The 24696-nt window shown below is 48.7% G+C and overlaps 1 protein-coding gene and 1 pseudogene across 4 annotated transcripts; both read right to left on the reverse strand.

Annotated features, from left to right (window-relative positions):
* Nucleotides 1-342: 342 nt before the first annotated feature.
* On the reverse strand, nucleotides 343-13420 carry RHOG (ras homolog family member G). Of its 3 annotated transcripts, none has more exons than XM_080641180.1 (2): nucleotides 13094-13420; nucleotides 343-1556 (listed from the first exon to the last, which is right to left on the reverse strand). In XM_080641180.1, the coding sequence occupies exon 2, from the start codon at nucleotides 1486-1488 to the stop codon at nucleotides 913-915; it is 576 nt and encodes a 191-aa protein (XP_080497306.1). In that variant the 5' UTR covers nucleotides 1489-1556; nucleotides 13094-13420; the 3' UTR covers nucleotides 343-912. The 3 variants fall into 3 exon arrangements, with proteins under 3 accessions (XP_080497306.1, XP_080497305.1, XP_080497307.1); XM_080641179.1 differs by lacking the exon at nucleotides 13094-13420 and adding an exon at nucleotides 12730-12855 and having other exon boundaries at nucleotides 349-1556; XM_080641181.1 differs by lacking the exon at nucleotides 13094-13420 and adding an exon at nucleotides 11483-11502 and having other exon boundaries at nucleotides 349-1556.
* Nucleotides 13421-17937: 4517 nt separating this feature from the next.
* Nucleotides 17938-24621, reverse strand: LOC308233644 (high mobility group protein B1-like; annotated as a pseudogene). Its single transcript has 3 exons — nucleotides 24534-24621; nucleotides 18796-18865; nucleotides 17938-18557 (listed from the first exon to the last, which is right to left on the reverse strand). The product of its transcript is annotated as a high mobility group protein B1-like (transcript).
* Nucleotides 24622-24696: the final 75 nt, after the last annotated feature.

Consider the following 24696-nt stretch of genomic DNA (forward strand, 5'->3'; position numbering starts at 1 on the left):
AGTAAAGATCTTTCCCTTTGGAGATGTAAACAGCTCAGATGCAAGACCACTGAGAACACCTGCCTGCAGGCTGATGGCTCTCCACCTCTCCCTTTCTGAGCCTATCCTTTGCATCCCAGTCTACTATAGAATCTGTGGCTGGGCCCCATAGCAAGACTGGCCCCTATAAGGGAGCCCAGAGCTTTGTTAGAGAAATTGGGGGGTGGGGGGGACCACAATGAGGCCTATTGTCTTCTGTCCCCTCTTACAGGAAACAAAAGGCTCCCAGTCTCTGGGGAGCCCTAGCCCATGCCTGTCCCCTGCCCAACCCCCAATGTTCAGCACACAGGGAGGAGCCGGGGCCACTGGAGACAGGAGGTTTTATTGATGCTGATGGGGGTAGGAGCCTGAGGGGTGGGGTGGGGGCTGAGTCAGTCAGCAATGCATAAGGCCTGGGCACATGGAGACAAGTTAGGGCACATTCATCTTCTCAGGATTTTGTGGTTCCTTCACTGGGGAAGGGAGAGAGCATCTTGAGGGGGGAGCAATTCGAAGAGCAGCAAGGGAGAGGTTAGGGATAGCTAAGAGCTCCTAACCTGAGAGAAGGCACCACAATAGGCAGCAACATCTGTGTAGAAAGCTGGATCAACTGGTCAGTAGGGAAAAATGGGGAGGGGCACTGGGTTGCCTTCTTGGGGAAGGGTCCAACCTTGGCCTGGGTGAGCTCTCAAGAATACCTGGTATTCCCAAGCAGATTGGGACCCAAAGCCCCTTCCCCCATGGGCCTCCTTAAGGAAAACAGGCATTCAGGGAGCCCCCTGGCAAGGGGTGCCAGAATTAGTCTTTAAGGCACAAGGCACAGCTGGGGGCAGACAAGGCGCCAAGGCACAACTGGTGGGGGGGCAGGGGCAGCCTCCAAGCTGAGTGCCAGGGTCACAAGAGGACACAGGACCGCCCACGCTTGATCGGTGTGGGGTTGAGCACAGCCCGGACAGCCTCAGCAAACACTTCCTTGACACCATCCTGCTGCAGGGCCGAGCACTCGAGGTAGCGCACAGCATGGATCTGCTTGGCCAGTGCCTGGCCTTGCTGCGGTGTGATGGGCGCCTGGCCCTGCTCCTTGAGGCGCCGCAAGGTGTCAGGCTGGGCTCTCAGGTCCTTCTTGGTGCCCACCAGGAGGATGGGCACATCAGGGCAGTGGTGGCACACCTCCGGATGCCACTTGTGCCGCACATTCTCATAGGAGGGTGGACTGGCAATGGAGAAACAGATGACAAAGACGTTGGTCTGAGGGTAGGAGAGAGTGCGGAGGCGGTCGTACTCCTCCTGGCCCGCTGTGTCCCACAGGTTCAGGTTCACTGTGCGCCCATCAACTGCGCTTTGGGCGCTGTAATTGTCGAACACTGTGGGGATGTATTCCTTGGGGAAGGCGTTAGTTGTGTAGCAGATGAGCAGGCATGTCTTGCCCACAGCCCCATCGCCCACCACCACACACTTTATGCTCTGCATTGTGGGTGCAGCTGCTGCAGTGGAGGCACTGCCTCCTTCCCCTTCTGGGCCCCTCTGGATGCAATGACCTATGAACAGAGGAGAGGGACACTTGGTCAGGACACTCTTGGAACGAAAGAATAGGGCACACAGAGGGAAATGACCTTCTGTTTTCTTAACCCAGTGGTTGGCAAACTCATTAGTCAACAGAGCCAAATATCAACAGTACAATGATTGAAATGTCTTTTGAGAGCCAAATTTTTTAAACTTAAACTTCTTCTAACGCCACTTCTTCAAAATAGACTCGCCCAGGCCGTGGTATTTTGTGGAAGAGCCACACTCAAGGGGCCAAAGAGCCGCAGCTTGCCGACCACGGTCTTAACCTGACACCATCTTATAATCCTATCAGGACAGACCTCAGGGAGACAGATACACAATAAAGAGAGGCCCTGAGATCATGCAAAGATGCTCAGCTGTAAGGAGGCTGGCACTACAGTATGTAAATATATTATGTGGAGCACATAAATTCTGGTGCCAGATCAACTAAGGTCAAATCCTAGTTTTGCTATTTTCTAGCTGTGTGACCCTGGACCAATTACTTATTAGTTGGTGATTAGTGGGCTTGTTTTCTTATGTGTAAAATGGGAATAAAATAATACCTACTTCATTGGATTATTAAGAGGATTATATAAGGTAACACAGTAAAACATTTAGAACAGTGCCCTCAATAAGTATTAGCTACTTTTATTTTTCCTCCAGGCAGCATAGACACAAAAGGACGGTGTACAGGTGTAGGGATCAACATACAGACCCTCTACTAGGTATGAATCCCTCCCACTATGTACACTGGAGAGGGGTTCTGGCACAGGGCACTGTCTCACGTCACTCTGAGATGCAGCCATGTGTGGGAACCTCTCCCAACTCAGGGCCAGCCCTGCCCAGTGCACTGATGTTTCAACTCCAAGCCCCATATCTTGGCAACTGAATACAACCCAAAAGGTGCAATAAGAAATCTGCTGAGTAAGGAGCACAATTCTCTAGACAGCTGCCCTATCAAAATCCAGGGTGCCCTGGGGAGGGAAAGGAAGGGTGAGCTACTCCCATTATTTCTGTAAGCATAATAAACCCTATTTGGCCACACATACCCAGGTTGGCAACTCAGTGCAGGGGAATATGGGAGATTGAGCCAAGGCTGGGATCTAGTGGAAATCTGAGTATGTAATGATGAATGCAGCAAAGTGGGGGCTCCTAGACATCAGCATCTTCTCTTGAGGTCCTTGGTGGGGTGAGGCAGATCCTCCAAGCTCACCCAAGAGGGATGAACGGAAGAATAAAATAAAACCTTGATTTCCCTCTTACTTTTCTGTCACTTTTTTGAGACCATGGCACGTACCTCTGAAGAATTTCAGGGGCTTCCAGACTCTTGGGTAAAGAACACAGTTCCATTAAAGCTCTATCACTGAGAATACATGCTGGAGTCAGATTGGCCAGGGATTCTGCTCACAGCTCCACCAACTAGTCATGTATGATCTTGGGCAACATATTAAGTTTCCTAAGCTTCAATTTTCTCATCTGTAAAATGGGGGAAATCTTGCCTATTGTGTTACAATTGTTCAGAGTATGAAATGAGCTAATGTATAGAAAGTGTTTGGCCTGAGGCATGGCACATAGGAAATACCAAATAAATGGGCTGCTATAGTTATTAATGAGGTATGAAAGAAAGAGTCCCAGCTCCAACCATTACCCTTGTCCCCTTTGCAGCTCACGGGGCCTCAGGGTGAGGAACTGCTCTTCTGAGTTCTGGAAAGAATAGAGCTTCCGGAAACCCTGTGATTATTTATACTGCTGTGGCAAAGGTTCTCCTCTCATTGGCTACTTCCTCTTGGCCATGGGGGACTTTTGCTGGCCAGTATGTGACTTCCTTTCCCCGACTCTCACAACCAGGTCCCTGCATCCTAGGAGGGGAGAGCCAATTTCATTTCATTTCATTTTACTTACTTACTTACTTATTTATTTATTTATTTATTTATTTATTTATTTATTTATTTATTTATTTATTTATTTGAGAGTGGGGAATGGAGAGAGAGAGAAACATCGATGTAAGAGAAAAACATTGATTGGTTGATTCCTGCACATGCCCCAACCAGGCTAGGGATTGAACCTGCAACCTGGGTAGTGTCCTGACTGGGAATTGAACCTGAGACTTTTGGTGCACAGGACATTTCTCCAACCAACTGAACCACACTGGCCAGGGCTGGACAGTCTGTTTTAGACACACCCAGATATCCAAATATCCCTTGTTCCATGCAAGCACCATCACCACTGGCCCATTTTTCTCCATTTCGCTTTATATACACTGCAAAACTGCACCCTAGTCTGAAAACCCCTTAATTCTCAGCCTGACCTCTCAAATACTGGTTCAGAAGCCTCAAAAATCAAATTGTGGATAGGGGGAGATCCCATTGGGAGGCAAAAAGGAACTTTGGTGGTGTGGGACCTGCACAGGACCCAGAATTTAATCCCAGCTTCCTCCCAGGCTCCAGCTTCCCCTGGGACCAGCTGGGAGGGAAATGGTTTCATTCTATGAGGTTGTCTCTGGTTCCCATGAAAACATTTCCATCTTATTTGTGTGAATAAGTGTCTGTGTCCAACTTCAGGACAGATGATAGAGAGCCTCAGGAAATGTGTCCAGGTAGGAGTTAAGGATCCTATAGGGCAGTGGAAAGAACTTCAGACTGGAAGTCAAGAGACCGAATTTCTAACCCCAGCTCTGTTCTGCTGCTGACTCACTGAAACCAAGCATGAGGCACTTACCCTCCCTGGGCCTCAGTTTCCCAGTCCATGAAATGGGGAGAAAACTGCCTGTGACAAGGGCAGTAGGTAGATGAAATGAGACACAAAGAGCCCTGGGAGCAGGGGATAGAATGATGGGGATAGGAAAGGCAGGGGGTGGTGTGGGGGTGTGGTTGGAGCTGAGTCAGTCAGCAAATGCATAAGGCCTGCATACGTGGGGGCAAGTTAAGACACATTCTTCTAGGATTCTGTGGCTCCTCCCTTGGGGAAAGGAGAGAGCATGTTGTAGGGGTTGGTGCTGTTACCTGGGAGACCCTAGCATTTTGAGAGAACTCCTGGACCTGTAAATCTTCAGTTCTACACAGAGTAGGGGCATGGGTGTGGTAGTATGTCTGGGAACTCCTCCCCCATAGGCCCAGCACTGGGTTGGCCCAGGCAGGAAGGCACGGAGGGAGCTCTGGACAGCAGTCACAAGGCCCGAGAGACTGGAAGTTCAGTGGCTCCAGGCTGCTCTCTAGGGAGGTGGTTATCAACCCACGATCAGTAAATCAGCCCTCAAAGGAGTGGGGAGGGAGAGGGCAGCAGCTTCCGGACTGGCAAGGGAACAGGACTGACACCGGAAAAGGATCATGAGTGAGGTAGTGTCCAGAAACAGAGCAGAGGCAGTGTGGTACAGGGCAGAGAAGCAAATTCTGGAATGTGACCTCTTGGGTTCACCTGCTGACTCTGTCCTTTGATATAAAGCCCTCACCAGGTACAACCCTTTATAGATCACATGGCATTGTTATTTGATCCTTATAATAACCCATTGGTACTATGTCTATTTACAGATAAGGAAACAAACTCATAGTTAAAGTAACTCAGTGTCATACAGCCAGTTAGCTTGGGAGTCAGGACATAAACCCGTTTTGCCATCCAAAGTCTGTGTTTTCCTCAATGCATCATACAGCCTCCACATTACCCCTTACTAGCCAACTTCGTGACTCTGAGCAAGTAAGTCACTTCCCTTCCCAGGGCCTCAGTTTCTTTAACTGTACAGCAGGAATGACAATACTTGCCTTCCTTGACTCAAAGGGCAGCAGTGCTTTGTGAATTGGAAAGTTGTGCACACAGAAGCAAAGCCTCTCATCCCAATAGGCAGGAAGCACTGAATACATAGGTGTCTGAGTGGTGGCATCAGTCTAGTACTTTATCCCAGAGTGTATCCCCTCTCCCAGGACAAATGTTTACTTGGAAATCCTATAACCTGTACTGGGTCCCACAGCCCATTTAAGGAGGGTAGGGTTTAACCTGTGCCACATAGGAAGAAGGAACAGTCAATGCTGCAGGAGGCCAAATAAGAGTGGTCTGCTTGAGGTTAGGGTTAAGTTAACTGTGACTTACTAGATGACTTTTATAAAAAGAACTTTTGGCCCCGGCTGGTGTGGCTCAGTGGTTGAATGTCAACCTATGAACCAGGAGATCACAATTTGATTCCTGGTCAGGGCACATGCTCAGGTTGCGGGCTCGATCCCCAGTAGGGGGCGTGCAGGAGGCAACCGATCAATGATTCCCTCTCATCATTGATGTTTCTCTCTCTCTCTCCCTCTCCCTTCCTCTCTGAAATCAATAAAAACAAAAAGAACTTTTATTTAGTAAGTAAATTAATGATCGCAGATCTGTATATTATTAGCCAAATTACAATGACTTTTTATTCCTAACTTAAGAGCATGCCTAGTCTCTCATCCTGGCATTCAGAGTTCTTCATACTCTGGTAGGGATTTTAGAGTTAGCTAGATCTGAGTTTAAATCCTAGTCCTGGCACTTATGAGCTAAGTAATAAAACCAACCTCATAAGGTGTTATAAGGATTAAATGCATTAATGTGTAATATATGTATAAATGTAGGTACTCTGCAAATGTGAGTCCCCAGCTTCCTGCTCCAGAGGGGTCTTCACTGTCCTCTTAAACAAGCCAGGACAATTGTTGCCTCTGAACTGTTACTCTTGTTCTTCCATCTGCTGCCATTCCCTCTTGCCTCTAGAATCTTCCTGACTCCTCAAAGCCTAGCTTAAACCTCAGAGCTTCAGAGTCCCATGAGGCTAATGACTTCTCCTTTCTTTGAACTTCCATAGCATGGCCAATCCTTTTAACCCTTCTTTGGCTCCTTGTGATTCTCCTTCCCCAATAGTCATACATAAGTTTCCTAGTTTGTGGATGTCCCCCCCACCCCCCCAATACTGGAGCTTGAGCATCCCTGTCTACAGAAAAACTGAGCACAGGGTTGAGAACACAAGAGAGTGCAACCACTGCCTTCTGATCTGCTTGCTTCTGCCGCATTACTGAGATCTGGACAGTTGCCTCAAAAGCCCAGAATTGAACTAACACTCCCATGGCCAACACATCTTTTTGGACAGCAGTGGCAGCCAAAAACTTTGACTGGGATAGGCAAAAATCTCTCTTTCCAGTACCAGCTTGACCTGACTTCAGCAGGGAGCCCAGCCTAGGGGAGCACAACCCATGGGGACCTAACTCTGAGTGTAGTTCCTGGAGCCCAGCTTGTACCCAGTAGGACCTTGTCTTAGGGTGTGCCTCAGGCAGACCCAGAAGTGGGGAGGGAAAGGAAGCAGAGGATTGCCTGATTGCCAGATCTCTGTGGCCGTTAGAGCAGGGGAAGTGTCCCAATTGGGAGTGGGGGAGGGGAGAGGAGAGGTGGGCCCTAAGAGATGGGGGAGTGTGAAGGCAATGGGAACCGACTTACCACAGCCTTTTAACCTGCCTCTTTGACATGGGGCTCCCCTTCTGCAGCCCTCACTGAAACTCATTCTACTTAATCCATCTCTGGGCATTCTGATCCTGAACTCTGGCCACACCATCCTGATTCTCCAAAGCAGTCTCCACATTCTCTTCCCCAAAACACATCAAACAGCAAGCAGTATTCCCTTTCCTCATGGGAATCCAGCATTCTTCCCCTCTTCCATCCTCCAATCCCCAATGGGCAGCTCAGAAGTCCTCAGTTGCCTAAAGGAACCCCACCCCTTTGTTCTCCAGAGCCAAGCACCATTGTCATCTCCTCCAGGAAAGTTTTGGCAAATCACCCAGGTCACAAGTGACTTATCCCATCCAAGGTCTGGTCCCTGTTTTTCTCACAGGCACATTGTATCTTGCAAGACATGGAGGCTGTTCTAAATCTTATCTAGACTGGGAGGACTTAGAGGGCAAGGTCCTATGGATCTGTCTCCTTAGGCTAAACACAATCAATAACTGAACTCACTTGTACTTCATGTCTTTGCACATGAAAGTTCCTCCTCCAGAAATTCTGCTCACCCCTGTCCAATCCTCCCAGCGTTTCAGGGCCCAGATCTGTTCCCATCTTCTCCCCCTTTCCTGTCCTAGCTTACCCAGCACTGTCTCTACTGTTCATTGCACTGAACTAACTGGATGCCTCATGAGGGAAATTGTTCTTTTGCTTACTTCCAGAAGTCCAGCAGACTGCTGAGCAAAAGCTGCAAACTGACACATATCTCCTCCTCCATCAATGCAAACTTTGATTCTGGGAACAAGGAAGAGTCATAGGCCCAGGAGACACAAGACATGGGCAATTAACTTCCTCCTCCCACTGAGGAGCACAATTTCGGGTATCAAACATATATAGGCTAGACTGCCCTGTCTTCTACTGGAAGAGGGAGAGGGATGAAGCAGGCACATCAAGGCTAGAGGTGATGAGGAAGATGGGTAGGAAAAGTGGTCCTGATAAGGCTAAGGATTGCGGATATCTGAAGACCTGCAGTCAAGGGTTAGGCAAGGTCAGGGTCAGTGTTGAAAATGGCTTCAGAAGCTCTGTGAGTCTGATTATTTGTTTGGAAGGATGGAGGAGAGGTGATACGAGGAGGCTCAAAAAGGCTGCAGCTGGCTGCAGCTGGGCGGGGAGGAGGAAGCTGGGGGAGACATGAGATCATTGTGGGGCTGGGACCAGGCCAAGGGCTGAGTTTCTCTCTTTCTTCCCCTTCTCCCCATCAGCAGGGAACTAGACCCAAGAGCCTAGTTCCCAGCCTTAAACACACACACACACACACACACACACACACACACACACACACACACACACACACCATGCTAGAGAACTCTCTACCTCTTGCCATTCTCCACCCTTCAGCCTTTGCAGAGCTTCCTGCACTGCAGCAGGTAGGGTAAGAGGGTTAGTTGACTCTACCCACTAGGGCCTAGAGAGGAGGAAGAAGCAAGACAGCTGTAGCTGGGAAAGCTATGGTGAGGATAGGACCCTTTCACTGAGTTCCCTTCCTTCTTTCACCATCCCCAGCACCTGAGGTGCTCCATAAAGGGTGAGCCCCAGGGCCAGGAGAGCTCTGCTTGGGGGAGCTAAGGAGGCCACCCCCTCCTCCACCAAGCAGCTCAGAGGAAGGCTGAACACTTGCTTCCTCCTCCCTTCCCCCTAGCAGCTCAGGAGTCCCAGGGCCCCATGAAAGGCCTGTAAAGTGGCACTTCCTTTGCCTTTGCTCATTTCACACGGTGCTGTACAGAAACATCATCCTCCCAATCCTACCCCCTACCCCCAAAAATACCCACAGAGAGACCCAGGGCCACACTGTCCCTTCAGCCCCGCCCCAGGCCTAAGGGGGTTTCCACAAGGGAAAAAAACATCAGGGAGGAAACTCCGGCATCTATTTTCCACAGTCAGTGGGGCAGAGCTAGAGCAGGGCACAGGGTACTGCCTCATCTTGCTGTCCCCTCGTAAAATCCCCCACACTATCTGCCCTCTTCTCATCTTTCAACCTATAACAATCCTTGGACTTTGGGGAAAGGGGCCACAGTTCCTATCCCTGGGCAGATACTTGGACACCACTCAGATCAAGGCCGGCATGAGACGGGAGGACTCACAGTGGAGGCCAGTGCTATGAAGAGCCTCTTGGTTGAAGGAGAGTCAGAGTTATCAGTATTCTTTATGCTCTGTGGAGGTACTGATAGGCAACTCCTTCATGTTGAAGCTGAGTCACGAGAGACAAAGTTGACCAGAGTTATAGAGTTGGGAGCAAATCTAGGACAAGGGCCTGGATCTCCTAACCTACAGCCTGATGTTACTTCCATAAAGGAGATTATTTTACTCAGGCCTGGGAATGAGCCTATCATCTCTCTGACCTCATTCAGGAAGATTCTACCACGGTTTATCCCTTCAGGAAAAGGCCAAAGAGGTCAGGTTGAAGTCTGAGCCCTTTTTGCTTCTAAATTCTCAAGCTTTTATACCTAGTCCGTAATGGGGTGTCCATGATTTAGAACTGACATTATTAGACAGCTAGCCATCCTGGCCCTGCCCTAACTGAGGAACTCCTCCTTCAGCTTCTAGCTCCTGGGGAGATGCCCTCCCCCCCATGACATGAGGACAAAAGAGGAAGCTGGACTCTGGACAGGAAAACCAATCTGTTCTGGGGAGGTGGCCCAGGCTTTGTCTTTAGTTTCCCTCCTCAGAGACCCCTACAAGCCTCACCACTAATGGGTCTACACTGTGCATGGAGGGAGGGATCTTCAGTCTGGGTCCTGGCCCCCATCTTCTTCCCAAATGCCCATCTACCCCCATTCAAATATCTTCCCAACTATCTTACTATAGCCACAACCTCTCATATCTTCCTGCTCATGACTCCCTAAAAGCTCACATCTTGCCAGAAACAACTCTCCAGATCCTAGATTCCCAACCAGGATTTGTGACAATCTCAGAACGGCCACTTCCTTTCATTTCAGGACCTTGACCTTATTTCTTTAGCCAAAACCTCAATGAGCAGCCTCCTAGGTTGCAGGCACCTCCCCCCCTCTCATATTTTCTCATTTAGATCCCTATGACCCTGATCATATTTTTTTTCAGCAATGACTTTCTTGCAATTAGCTCAAACCTTCAGTGGGACCAGATCTTGCCTGGGAGAAACCCTGTCTCATTCATCCTATCTTCAACCCTCAGAGACCTGTGCGTTTTAGTTATGCAGGATCCTAAAATAAAGTATTGGGTTGCAGGCCAGGAGTCAGGACTCCTGGGTGGTTTTTTTACTGAATGGTGATGCTGGGAAAGTGCCTTGCAAGAACATTCTTCTCCAAGAAGGGGTTTTATGTATGTCCCTGAGATTTTTTTCTGGGGCCAAACCCCATATACCTCCCAGAAATGAGAGTAGGAGAGACTGGTGGGTAGAAGAAGGGACAACTCACGGGAGAGGGGCAACTGTGAGAATGGAAGAGAATGGAATGGGAACAGCCTTTAAATCTAAAGATGCTTGGGAATCCCAAAAGTATAGCACTTGCTCCCCTCCATTTCTTTCTTTCTCTCTCTCTCTCTTTTTTTTTTTTTCCTAGTGGAGACAAATAAATAGAATCAACTGAGGGAGGCAGCGAGAAGCAAGATCTCATAACATGCATCCCAAAGGCTTGAGGAAAGAGTTCTAGAATGGGGACAATGTGTGCTTATAAAACCAATCTAGACTGAAGTTAGACTCAGGAGAAAGATAGGGAGTAGGGTCCTATCTAGGGTGAAAGGGGGAATACTAAGGATGCCTGAAAGCAGAGGAGAGGGGTCAGCAGACTGTAGAGGGCTTCCTGTCACCAAGGCCCTGATGTAGCCCAGGGCACGGGGTATCCAGCCTGGGCTGGACCCGGATGGAAGACAGCATGGAAGAAAGGGCAGATACTTTGCTTCACACCCCTCTTCTTTTCCTGAACTGGCACTAAAACATTAAAACTGACAGACTAGCTATAGTCTTCCCTCCAGAATCTTGCCTTTGCCCCTTCCCTTTCCATCTGTCACACATAGTTGACCTGGTCTCATTCTCTCCAACACCATTGTTGGAACCAGTAAGTATTGGAGTTAGGGACCTTTGGGCTGTCCCCCAGCCTCCATGCTTGGCCTCATGATTAAGCACCCAAGGGTGATTTTGATTTCCCACGGCCTCTTTCACCAGTCTTATTCCTGCCACTCTACCCTGACTGCTACGGTCTGCTTCCTCCTACCTAACCACAACCTCACCCACTATAGGTTCCCTTCATTCTGCTGGCTTTCTCTGCTCTGGGCCCTCTCAAGGCTGGGGGCAGTTATTTTGTCTCAAAGAGATAAAAAATGTAGACACACAGACACTTGCACATACATACACACATAGAGAGGTTTTCCAGCCCTTTAATCATCTCTATCACTAGGTGGTTGCAGCCTGCATCTCTGAGCTGGGGAGGTTTGAAAAGGCTCTCAAACTCACCAAAGATCTGACCCCAAAGCTGGAGATAAGTGGCTGAAAGGAAAAGACACAGAGACGGGGATCGAGAAGGATGAGGAAAGATGGAGGAAGCAAGAGTGTGGAGCCAGAAACTGGCCAAGGAAGGGAAGGGTATAGGCTGCAGGGGGCAGAAATGGACAGAAGGGCAGGGTAAGTGAGAGGCCAGGGCCTTGGCATGACTATGTGTTGGGGAAAAGAAACTGAAGAAGATGGGAGAAGAAGGTAATGGAGGGTTTGTGGGTAGTCTAAGGAAAGAATGGAGGAAGACAGAGGGAGGATGTACAGAATTCAGGGATTAACAGTGAGGGGTGATTGCGGATAGGGGGAGACTAGGCGGTGGTTCCCAAGCATTTCCCAGGGCCAGAGCCCTTGCTTCCTCCCAGAAGCCCTATCATTCTCTCCATCTTCTTAAATTAGTGCAGCTCTGTGATGCCATCTTGTCAGAGACTATCAGTGCCTCTGAATGAGAGTCCTTCCACTTCCAGTCACAGGACAAGACCTCCCTCAGTTTACCCACAAAGGAGCAAGGCCAGGCACCAGTCGGCCAGGCAGGCAGATGTTTGCTAACTAGAGACCTGTTGCTTGCTTCCAGGGATGAAGAGGTTTGACCTCAGGAAAAGAAAACAACAAACGATACAGAGAGAAGGACTGTGGTCAGCGTCCCCCACCCCCCCTTCTCTCGAGTGCAGGGGACCGCTGGCTGCAGCCGGAGAGCCGGGTCCGAGCTGGCGGGCAGGGAGCTCTTCCCATGCAGTGGAGGCTTCAGAGGCCCGACACCGCCCCCCTCGCAAATGTCACAACTGCCGCAGCAGTGGGAGCGCCATCTCCAGCCCAGGGGGCACCCTCCTCTCACACACTTCGGGACACCCCCACCAACTTCTGCGGGCACCCCACTTCTGAGTCCCACATCCCAGCTCTAAGCTCTCCCTTTTCAGAGACTTTTCTCGCGGAGCGGCAGCCTTCCGATCTCAGGGGTCCCCCGCAGCTCCTGGGAGCCGGTGCAGCCCCCACCACACAGGAACCCACCCTCCCGGGGCCACCGCCGGCTCGCAGTGACCGGGTGCCCGCCCCGCCCGGCGGCCGCGCCCGCCCAACTTGCAGCGATCCCAGAACCTCCCGCCCGCGGCCTCCCGCAAGCAAACTTCCTGGGCCCGCGCCCGCGCCCAGTCCCGGGCCGGCAGGGCTCCCCACCCCCGACCCCCAGCCCGCCGGCCCGCGCCGGGCCTCACCTGGTGCCCTCCCCGCCGCGGGGGAGCTGGGGGCGGCGGCAGCGGCTGGCGGCTCGAGAAGGAAGTGAGAGCGGGAGGCCGGAGGAAGTGGGGGGGGCGGGCCGGGCGGCCGGGGCGGGGCGCGGGGCGGGCCGAGGCGGGGCCCAGTCGCACCAGGAAGTTCGCAGGCCGGTGGCCCCCACCCTCGGTCTCCCCTCCACTGGTCTCTCCCCTGCCGGGTCCTGGGCTCCCCACCCCTCTGCCTTTGTGCCCCTTAAGGTCAGGTCTCCCCGTCTCCTCCTAGCCGTCCCCCGCCCCGCCCCCGTAGAGGCCCTAACCTAGGCTCTAGGCTTCTGCCCCCTCCCCGTATCTCGCCCCCACCCACCGCGGGAAGATGCTGAGAACAGGCGCCCCTAGGCCTGGTGCCTTCAGTCAAGTGCAGGGGTCGAGCGATGGTCAAGTCTCGGGCTACAGTGGGTCAAGCTGGGCATTCCCCACCCCAGCCCCGAGCTCCAAGGGGGTGCGGAGTGGTGCAGAGGTGGTGATTCAGCAGTGGGAAGGCCCCAGACCCCTGGGGAGGGTGCGGACATGGGGTGGGGGTGGGGAGGGGAGCTGGCGTCAGCACCCGGGGAAAGACAAGATCAGCAGAGGCGCAGGCGGAGCCGTGGGCCCCCAAAACAGGATGTCGCGTCGTCGTTCCGCACCCGACCGTTCGGCGCGCCTGGGCTCTGGGGAGGGGGCGGGGCGGGCCGAGGACGTGGGGCTCCCCTGGCCCCCTCTTCTCGCGGAGGCGCGCAACTGCTTGGGGCTGAAGGACCGCACCCAGGCCTGAAATCCCCGCCCGGGCCCAGAGGACGGGAGCGTGGGCGGACTCGTGGGCGCCCTCTGGTGCTTCTGCTCCCAGGCGTTGTGCGTGGAGCTCTGACTTGAGAAGGGACATCCTTGGTTCAAAAACAACTTTCTGAGTGCCTACCACGTGCAAGTTGCTGTATAGGAAAAGTGAGAGGCGCTTACGACAAGCTCACTGTCTCCAAGAGAAGGATAAACTTAGAGAATGAATAGCTTATCCTTTATCAGCCTCAATTCTGTCTTCGGAATAACCTCTTCTTCATCCTGTAGTTGTGAAGGTAACATGAGAATGGATGTGAAAGGCCTTCTGTCAATGCGTAGCTCAAAGGAAATGAGAATGAGTTCCCTAAACACAATGTGTCCATATCTTTGGGTCGTTGCGCATCCTACTCCATCTGACTTCTTTTCTGTCTTGACTGCTAGGGAAATAGACTCATCTTTCACAATCTGGCCCTAATGGACTGTTCCCTGCCTGGCTGCCATTCTTAACCTTCCCACAATGCGTGCACACACACACACACACACACACACACACACAACACCACACCTCTACCATGCACTTAATAGTCTCTCTTAATGCTGTCCAGTGGAAATATAATGTGAACCGTACATGTAATTTAAAATTTTCTAGTAATGACATTTTTTAATTTAAAAGGAACATACGATTAATCTTAATAATATATTTTACTTAGCCCAACTTATTACGATTAATTTTAATAATATATTTTACTTAGCCCAACTTATCCAAAATATTATTATTCAACATGTAATCAATATAAAAATTATTGGTTATAAATGAATAGGATATTTTACATTCTTTAAAAAAAATAAGTTTTAATGATTTTAGAGAAAGAGAGAGAAACATTGGTGAGAGGGAGACATTAATTGGCTGCCTCCTGCACACCCCTACTGGGGATCCAGCCCGCAACCTGGGCATGTGCCCTGACTGGGAATCGAACCAGGGACTGGTTGGTTCATGGGTGGAGGCTCAACCACTGAGCCATACCCACAGGCTCTTTTTGTTTGGTACTAAGTCTTTGAAATCTGGTGTGTTTTATACCTAACAGTACATCTGAATTTTGGCTAGACACATTTCAAGTGCTCAATAGTACATATAGCTAGTGAGTATGGCACAGTGAAGTTAGAGCTCCTATCAGATTCAGGCTGGTAAATGACTGAGTAGATTAGCTCATTCTCCATGCTGCTTTTAGGGAAGCTTCACTTGCCCCCCCTCCCCCACAGGCAGAGTTTGGATCTCTCTTCCCCGCTCCCCAGAGCACTTGGGACCCAGCTCCTCTCTAGAGGAATGGAGAGCTGGAAACGCAAGGGAAAAACCTGGTTCCCCTCATAACCTACTGGAAGCACATGGCTGGTGGTTGGCATTAATGATGAAGAAAGGACTGTAAGTTTCATAAAAGACAGGGTTCAGTGGAGGACCACATCGTACAATGACTTCTATGAGCCATTAAAAACTATGTCCCAGAACAAAGGTTTTTGAGTTGTGTTCTTAGAGTTCCCTTCCCAGGATTTGAGGGCAGGAAAATAGTGGAGTTCTGGCCTCCCTTCCCTTCAACCAGAGTTGGTTGACTTTTATCAGATTTATATACTAGTGTTCTGGGTAAAGAGCTCATTTAAAAAATATGTTTTCTGTGAAAAATACTAGAAAATCAATTTTAGAAGGATAGTGGTAAAAGTAGGATATCCGTTAGATTCAGTAGACCTAAAGGCTGGATTGGCAGCCTGTTGTCAGACTGCGTTTCCTGAGCCCATGGTTGGCCCTGGTTTAGCTTGCTTAGGTCAGAGAACTTGACTTGGCCTTGAAGATTCCATGGTCTGGTGGGATATGAGACTTCTGCATATAAAGCTACTAGAGGACAAGTAAAGAGCCCTGGGCTGGGCTTCAGAAGACCTGAAGTCTGCCCTAGACAGTTTGGCTCAGTGGATAGAGCATTGGCTTGCGGACTGACGGGTCCCTGGTTCAATTCCTGTCAAGGGCATGTACCTCAATTGCAGGTACTATCCCCACATCCTGGTTGGGGTGCCTGCGGGAGACAACCAATCAATGTGTCTCTCTCACATAGATGTTTCCCTCTCTGTTTCTTTCCCGTCCTTCCACTCTTTCTAAAAATCAATAGAAAAATATCCTTGGGTGACGATTAACAAAAAACAAACAACAACAAAACCAAGAAGACCTGAAGTCTAGTCTTGGCTTGTCCAGACTGAGGAGGGAAACTCTAGGTTAGGCCTCACCCTTCTCTGGGTCTAAGACTCCTTCACTGGAAAATAAGGGTTGAACCAGATAATACCTTTGAGCTCTGACCTATGATACACTCTTCAGAATAATAATTAAGTAATTAAGGTTTATGCATGTAGCGCATTGCTCATAGTTCTTTCATACTAGTTAGGTCATCTTGCTTTGTGCTCTAGTTAATTGTATCTGTACCTAATGTCTGTCTTCCCCACTGACTGTAAGTCCTTTGAGGTTGTGTCTGATTCATCTCTGTGTCCACCCATTGGGCCTGGCACAGGCAGTCCTGAGCACACATTTGCCTTCAGTATATGTTTGTGGAATTAAATTGTCTTAATAAAGCACGAATATGTATAAAACTATCAGAGGCCAGGTGACTTGGAGCCACTTTTATGGCACTGAGATAGGAAGGGCCAATAAGGTCAAAGGAGAGGGAGACAGGTAGATAGGTGAGACTGTTTGCAAAGGCTTCTTGGAAAGGGAGGGACTCAGCTGAAGAGGGTAGAAAGAGAGCACAACCCCAGAAGGGCTGCTTCTTCTTCCTGCTCTCTCACTTGCTTTCCCAGAATAGGTGAGCTCTTTGTGCTCACAAGCAGCTGAGAGACAAGGACACCACGTTGGGACGTTTAGAAGTGAGACACCATAAGAAAGCATTTTGTTGGGGTAGAATAGAGAGATCACAGATAGGTTCTGGAGCCAAATAGCCCAGGATTCAAATCCTGGTTGTACAGCTTACATTGTGACCTTTGACAAGTCAGTCAAAAGGACCACTCTCTTTCATTTCTTGAAAAGATTTTATTGAAAATCTTTTCTGGGCCAGGTATAGTGTCACACCAAGGATGCAGTCGTGTAAACATAGACAAGTCCCTATCCTGATATAACTGGCAAAGAAAATAGATTATTTTTCTAATAAAAAATTATACTTACTGAGAAGCATTTAGAATGTCAACAAAACAGCTGCAATTTTTTTTTGCAATTAAAGAATGGTATTCAGTTAACAGAACAACAATTATTTTATATAAGTTGCATCAGAGACCATTGAAGATGTAAAAACTACCACCCCATGTAGAACTAATTTGTGCTGTGCACCAAGAACCTGCTTTAAATTTCCATGCCAGTTTATAGGCCCTATACTGTACCAGGCAGGGTTAGTGGCTATTGAAAATACCACCAGGACAGGGCTATCTAAAGGCACATTCGGTAGTGGGTTAACTATTCAAGAAAAGGCACTCTAGCCCCAGATCGAGGAGCAGCGGCCACAGGGGCAGACCACCCACATCTGAGGACCTGCAATCCGGTGCAGCCCGCACTGGTCCGAGGAGCAGCAGCCAGGGAAGTAGACCACCCATGTCCAAAGAGCGGCAGCCCTGCGCAGCCCGCACTGGTCCAAGGAGCAGCAGTCCCACACAGCCTGCATCTGTTCCAGGAGCAGCAGTTGGGGCCGTCTCCTGCACCCTGGCCATCTGGCTGGACCAGCAACTACAGAATTTCCCAGCCTGATGATGCTGTTGGCCTCCATAGAGCTCCACTTTCCAGTCCCCGACCTGCCAAACCAGGCCCAGTACCTCCAGTCACAGCAGGAGCACCTGAGCCCACTGAAGAACCAGCTCCAGAGCAACATCAGGAAAACCCTCAAGAGGCAACGCCACCCAAGTGGCCTCTCCAGAGCCAGAGCCGGATCCAGGCCCAGCTTTCACTGAACTTCAAAAGGCAGAAGAACCACCTGCAGCATTTGAGCAACTCAGCCAGTTCCTGCAAGGCCTGTCATGCCAGATCCTGGACCACAGCGAGTGTCAGCTGCCATGGAAGAGAGGGCACCCCCACCCCTGTTTAGATGCAGTGTTAAAAGTTTTGTGTTCATGTTATATATGCTTATAATTTTACTGTATTTTTATGATATTTAGTAACATAGAGTGTATTGTAGAGAACATTTAATGAAATGCAATAAAGGTTGTCCCATGTCAAAAAAAAAAAAAAAAAAAAAAAAAAAAAAAAAAAGAAAAGGCACTCTACAGTTTAAAAACAAATCTTACACACCCTTACATTTCAATTTTTTTTTTAGAAGGAATGAGTTGTGTCCCGAGGTGGGGCAAATGCTTTATAGACAAGAAAAAAACTGTGCTAGAACCAACTTATTCTTTCTCCTCCCCTTCCTCTTCTTCCTCCTCCTCCTCCTCCTCCTCCTCCTCCTCCTCCTCCTCCTCCTCCTTCTCCTCCTCCTTTTCTTTCTTCTCCTTCTCCTCTTCAACTTCCTCATCTTCCTTTTTCTTGCCCCTTTCAGACTGACAACTCCCTTTTTTGCTGCATCAGGCTCTCATTTAGCTCAGTATGCAGCAATATCTTTTTTGTACTTCTCCTTTAGCTTAGCAGCTGTCTTCTCATCAGGCTGCTTGTCACCCGCAGCAGTGTGATTCCACATCTCTCCCACCTTCTTTGCAACATCACCAATGGGTAAGCCAGAATGCTCTCCTTTGATTTTTGGGCAACACTTAGAACAAAACAAGAAAAAGGCCGAAGGAGGCCTCGTGGGTGCATTGGGATCCTTAAACTTTTTTTTGTCTTCCCTTTAAGAGGGATATAAGTTTTCATTTCTCTTTCATACTGGGCCTTGTCTGCCTTTGCCATGTCTTCAAATTTTCCTTTCTCTTTAGCACATATGGTCTTCCACCTCTCTGAGCACTTAGAAAACTTGGAGAAGTTGACTGAAGCATCTGGGTGCTTCTTCTTGTGCTCCTCTTGGCAAGTGTGCACACAAAAAAACATATGATGGTTCAATGGATAGAGCATCCATCCACAGACTGAAGAGTCCCAGATTCGATTACGGTTAAGGGCATGTACCTCTGTTGCAGGCTCTATCCCTGGCCCTGGTCCGGGCACATGTGGGAGGCAACCAATTGATGTCTCTCCCTCTCTATCTCTCCCCCTCCCTTCCACTCTCTCTAAAAATCAATGGAAAAATATCCTCGGGTGAGGATTAACAAAAACAAAACAAAACAAAAAATGATGACATTTTGCCTCTTGGCTTCTTAGGATCTCTTTTCCCATGTTTAATTATTTTTCCTCAGTAAGCACAGAGTTGCCCAGTGCCCATCTGACTTGCACTTGCCCTTGCACTGTCTCTACGGGGCTCAATGTACTGCAGTGGCTATGAGAGCCAGAAGCCAGGGAGATAGCTCTTAAACAGGTAATCATACACAAGTATAAGAGCATATAACAGAGTTATTTTGTTTCATTTTAAAATGAGAATGACAATACTGTGTGCTTTGTGGGATTGTGAGGATTAAATGAGATAATACAAGCATCTAACAGATTGCCCAGGGTATACTAGTAACAAATGAACATTAGTTAATTTCTCCATATGCCCATGGTGTTCAGGTTCTTCCCCCTCACCAATTCTTCCTTCTTTCTTTCTTTTTTTTAAAAATATTTTATTGATTTTTTACAGAGAGGAAGGGAGAGAGATAGAGAGTTAGAAACATTGATGGGAGAGAAACATCCATCAGCTGCCTCCTGCACACCCCCCACCGGGGATGTGCCCGCAACCAAGGTACATGCCCTTGACCGGAATCGAACCCGGGACCCTTCAGTCTGCAGGCCAACGCTCTATCCACTGAGCCACACCAGTTAGGGCTCTTCCTTCTTTCTCAAGGTCAAAATGCTAAAGCTGACTTGGTTCTCCTAAAAGAGCAGGGTAGAGACAGAGAGGAGGAGAAGGGCCCTGAACTGATCTCACCCCTGCCCCAGAAGCTTCTAGCTTAGTCCTATAGTTCACCAGTGGCCCACAAGGGTTTTCTGCTTCATCCCAATCCCAGTCTCCTTCGGCTGACCCTAAATCAAAGTTCTCCTTTGACTCTGATGTGGTTCTAGGCACCTCACCTCTTGGGACTCCTCTGTATTCCCTGCTCTTCCCTCTCTCAGTCTGTCTGAAGAGTGGAAGTAGAAGTCTGCCCTTCATTGCTATCCCTAAAGACAGCCTGATGTCCCATTTTGTGACATGGGAAAATGAGGGGCAAGACAAGAGATGGCAGAGAAACAACAGGGGAAGTGACAAATGAAGCAAAATTCTAGAGTAGCATCCTCTGATCCATTGTTCCTGATTCTGTCCAAGAACCTAACGGGATAGCGGGAGGAGGGACCAAGGATATGCCCTATCTTCCAGGAGGGTCCCTTCTCCCAAGTAGGCAGAACAATAGTTGTCTTATTTGCCTCAGGGACAGCTTTGCATCTTTGAGGTTTTCCAAACTAGGTAGTACCCAGGTCACCTGGCATAATCCCCTCTGAGAAATTCCTTCTTCTCCAGCCCTGGTGTGTTCAGGAGCAACTCAGTTTGCACAGTTACACAGCATAGCCAGGATGTGAATCTAAGCAGTCTAATTCCAGGACCCTTCATCCTCATCTGTGTACAAGCCTTTCTGACTGCTTTAGGCAGCTACTTGCCCCTCTTCTGTGCTCCCTCACCTGCCCCTGTACCAATTCCTTTCAAGACATTATTCACAAGTACCAGTTGCTCTTCTAAAAACTGAGCTCTTTGAGGGTAGGAACTGGGTTGTTACGAACAGGTGGTCAGTAGATGTTAAATGAACGAGTGAACATTGGCAGTAAGACTCTAGAACTGATTCTGGCAGGGGAGATGATTTTCTTTGTGAAACTAGCCTGGGAAGGGTTGTTAGAAGCCAAGATCTCTCCCTATTCCCTATCCCGCCCGAGTCTGGCAGCTTCTCAGTGATAGCTGTACTTGCCATGTTTGGACACCAGGGAGCTCCACAGATAACACAGCCTGGACTCAGAGTTTCTTAAATTTTTCTGAGCCAGAGATTTAGAACTCTATTACACTTCTGCTGAAGATTCACTTTCCAAATGAAAGCTATTGGTATCCAGAAACCCTGTAATGTACAGGAAGGACAGCTAGGCTGCTGTACAGAACACACATAATTCATTATTCACTTTTATTAAGTACCAGGTAAAGTCCTAGCCTGGAAGAATATAAAGATGAATGAAACACAGTCCTGGATGAGCTCAGGGGCTAATGGGGAAAATAGATACTTAAGAGGTAATCACAATCCAGTCATATAAGCACTCTAAGTGGTGTAGCAGAGACAGGGCAAGTCAGGGAAGGTACTGGGTCTTTTTTTACTAATATCTTCTGGTTCATGGTAGGCTGTTACCATTGGTCAAAGCATGAATGCGTTTATTTCACTCGAGCTGAAACTTTCAGGATGGAGAGGAAATCCCAAAGGAGAAAGAGAGCTTGATGTGGTTGCCATGTCACCTTCTCAGCCTCAGTTTCTTCATTTGTAAAATGAGCATAGCCCCTGTCTTATGGAGCAGAGTTCTTGTGAGGGAGGAAATGAGATAATAGATATGAAAGCTCTTGAAAATCATGGAATAGAGGCACAAGAATTGTTTATCCAATTTGATTTAACCAACGTCTGTAGAATATCTATTATGAGCAAAGCCAGAAGGGTGATTCAAGGGAGATACACCTGGTACATGTTAAAGGCTTAGTGTATAGGTTGTAAAAAGACAGAGAGATCACAAGTAAAAAGCTCTTTTCTTGCAGAGACTACAATCACGCGCAGATCCAACATAGGGGCTATTGAGTTGAGAGTCACAGCTTCTGATCCCGGAAGATCCATGAGGTCTCAGGATGTTCCTATCTTGTAAAATTTTAAAGCTGAACTGGATCTATAATCGGGTACCTACTCATCCTATAGTTGGGGAGACTGAGATCCAGAGAGGAACTGGATTTTCTGTTGTCACATCATGATTTTGGAGGCAGAGAGGAGATCAGAATGTTCCTTCTGTTGTCCAGACCATGTTTTTGGCTCCCAGACACTATTTTTAAAAAAATATATTTTATTGACTTTTTTACAGAGAGGAAGGGAGAGGGATAGAGAGTTAGAAACATCGATCAGCTGCCTCCTGCACAGCCCCTATTGGGGATGTGCCTACAACCAAGGCACATGCCCTTGACTGGAATCGAACCTGGGACCCTTCAGTCCGCAGGCTGACGCTCTATCCACTGAGCCAAACCGGTCAGGGCTCAGACACTTTTTCATTGTGGTAAAATACACATAACATTAAAATTTACCATCTTAACCATTTTTAAATGTACAGTTCAGTCATGTTAGCAACATTCACATTGTTTTGCAACATTTACCCTGTAATGTACATTGTTTTAGCAACATTCACCCTGTAATGTACAGAAAGGACAGCTAGGCTGCTGTACAGAACACACATCATTCATTATTCACTTTTATTAAGTACCAGGTAAAATCCTAGCCTGGAAGAATATAGAACTCTTCATCTTGCAAAACTGAAACTATATCCATTAAACAATTCCCTATGCTCCTCTGCCCCCAACCCTTTGCAACCACTATCCTACTTTCTGTATCTATGAATTTTACTATTCTAGTTACCTTGTATAAATGGAATCATATAGTATCTGTCTTTTGTGATTGGCTTATTAAATTTAGCATAATGTCCTGAAGGTTCATCCATATAGTAGCATGTACAATTTCCTTCTTTTTAAAGGCTGAATAATATTCTATTATATGTATATACCACGTTTTAAGAATCCATTCATCTCTCTGTAGGCTCTTGGGTTGCTTCTTCCTCTTGGCTATTGTGAATAGCTCATAGCTGCTATGAACATGGGTATACAAATATCTTTTTGAGACCCTGTTTTTAATTTTTTGGGCATTACATGCACAGAAGTGGAGTTATTGGATCATATGTTAATTCTATTTTTTTAAGTCCCAGACACCATTTTAGCCTCACAGGAAATGCAACAGGTTCTAAAAGATTCAAGATACTGATGTGAAATTGTAACAGACCCTTACTTCCTGCCTCTAGGCTCTTTGTACCAAATGGGTTATGGGCCCATAACCCCAAAGAAATCATGTGGCAGCTAAGAGAAATGATGCGGTTGAATTTAAAGGAAGTTGTAAGCATGCCTTCCTTTCCTTTATTCTTCTGTGTTCTCTTAGACAAATGAGTGAACAGGCAGATGGGTTGGCTTACACAGATGTGACAAACTAGCGGTCTGAGTGTCTCAGGCTGCAGATGTGTTTTGTGTGGCTTACGCTTTTAAAAAGGAGTTGCTAATACTATAAAAAAGGGACATATAAAAAATCCGGTTTTTCATCTTCTCTTAAAGATGATCCAGCAATACTGAGTCTACTTTCCTGCCTGCTTTCCTATGTGCCACACTCCCCACCACTTCCTATACTCTCACCTACTTCTCTCAATTGTGTTACCTATCTGCCTGCTTTTCCATTTGAGTTTAAGACCCTGACTCAGAGCATAGGTCTACTAGAAGCTAGGTCAGGGGCTCATTTTCTCTTCTGGCCAATTTCTCAGCACACAGTTGTTACTCAATAAATATTTGAGTGATCATATGGATTAACTCATGTCAACTTACTATGTGCAGGGCCCATGAATGATCCTTTTCCTCAGAAATGAATAAGGCACAGCCCTTGACCTCTGAAAACTCACAATCCTATGGGTTAGGGGGAGACAGACATGTGTATGGCCCAATTCTGGATTAGAGGGAGTGGTCAGAGTTAAGAGTTTCAGAAAAGGAGACCTTGAACTCTATCTATGAGAGGCCAGCTATAGGAGGAGTTGGGAGGGAGTGTTTCAGACAGAAGCAACAGCAGATACAAATGACTTAGGTTCTATGTGTTTGAGGAACTTAAACAAGGTCAGTGTGACTGGAGCTTAGGGAAAGTGGTAGTAGATGACGTTAGATATGTATTTTTATATCAACAATCTAACCCTTAAGCCAGGCAGCTGTTGGGTAAATCCGTGTTCCAGGTTTGGTGGGCTTGCTCAGAACAGGTAGTTAGCTTAGCACTGTCAGTCAGAGGAGGGACTGGGCCTAATTCCTCCCCCTGCCTCTGGTGCCAAGGACAGGGTAGGGCACAGAACAGGTTTCTGTAAAGATTTGCTGACAGCATACTTGAGAAGAGAACAGGAAGTGCAGGCTCTGTTAAAGGAGGCCCAGGAGCAGCTCTCCCTTCACTGGGGCACTAATTCTCAGGTCCCTAACACCTCCTTCAAGTGACAAAGAGAGCTGGGAGTGTGCGGTGCGGGCAAGAACCAGCTACAGGCCCTACTCGCAAAAACCTCAAAGGGGAGGGGACTTAAGAGGCAGGTAGGAAAGTAAAGGGAGGGCATCCTACTTAGCTTGGATGAGGCAGAGAGGGGTCTGGAAGGCAGATTGGGCTCTTTAGCCTAGACCTAAGGGATGTGTAGGGCAATTTTACCTTTAGTGGTTTGGACTTTTCCTTTTCTGGCAGTCCCTAATGGGCCTCCCCTGGGGCGGGTCCTTGCTTTACTCCCCAACCCTCTGCAAAGGGGCAGGGCCTTCCAGGAGCTCGTGTTCTATCGGCAGTACCCAGATTTGCCCGCCAGGGGCCGCTGCACACGGGTGACGAAGCGCGCGGGTTCCTAAGCTGCAGAGAGGAGGAAGCCGATTGGCTGCGAGGCGCGGCGGAGGGCGGAGCTTAGGAAGCCGGTCCTGAGTAGGGGGCTGGGAGCGCACCCCAGGCCAAACCGGGCCGGGCCGTTGTCGCCATAAGCAGCCCCGGGCGGCAATCTTTGTGCCGCGGGCCTCTGTCCAGCCCGGCTCTAGAGCTGCGGCGAGTGGAGCAGCACTGAGGCCCGGAGATCCGGGCAGGCAGCTCCTGCCACCGTCGTCGCTGCCGCTGTAGGCCTGGGTTACCTGAGCCACTGCGTGTCAGGGGCTCGTCCGCCCGTTCGCGGACGGTTAGCGCGGGAGAGACTCTCGTCGGGGAAAGGGAGGCCGGCATCCGACCCTTGGCGCGGGAGAGGGGTCCCAGCGGAGACGAGCGCAGGCCGGGGGCCAGGGGAGCCCGCCAGGGGTT

This window comes from Plecotus auritus, assembly GCF_963455305.1.
Source record: "Plecotus auritus genome assembly, chromosome: 9".
NCBI lineage: Eukaryota > Metazoa > Chordata > Mammalia > Chiroptera > Vespertilionidae > Plecotus > Plecotus auritus.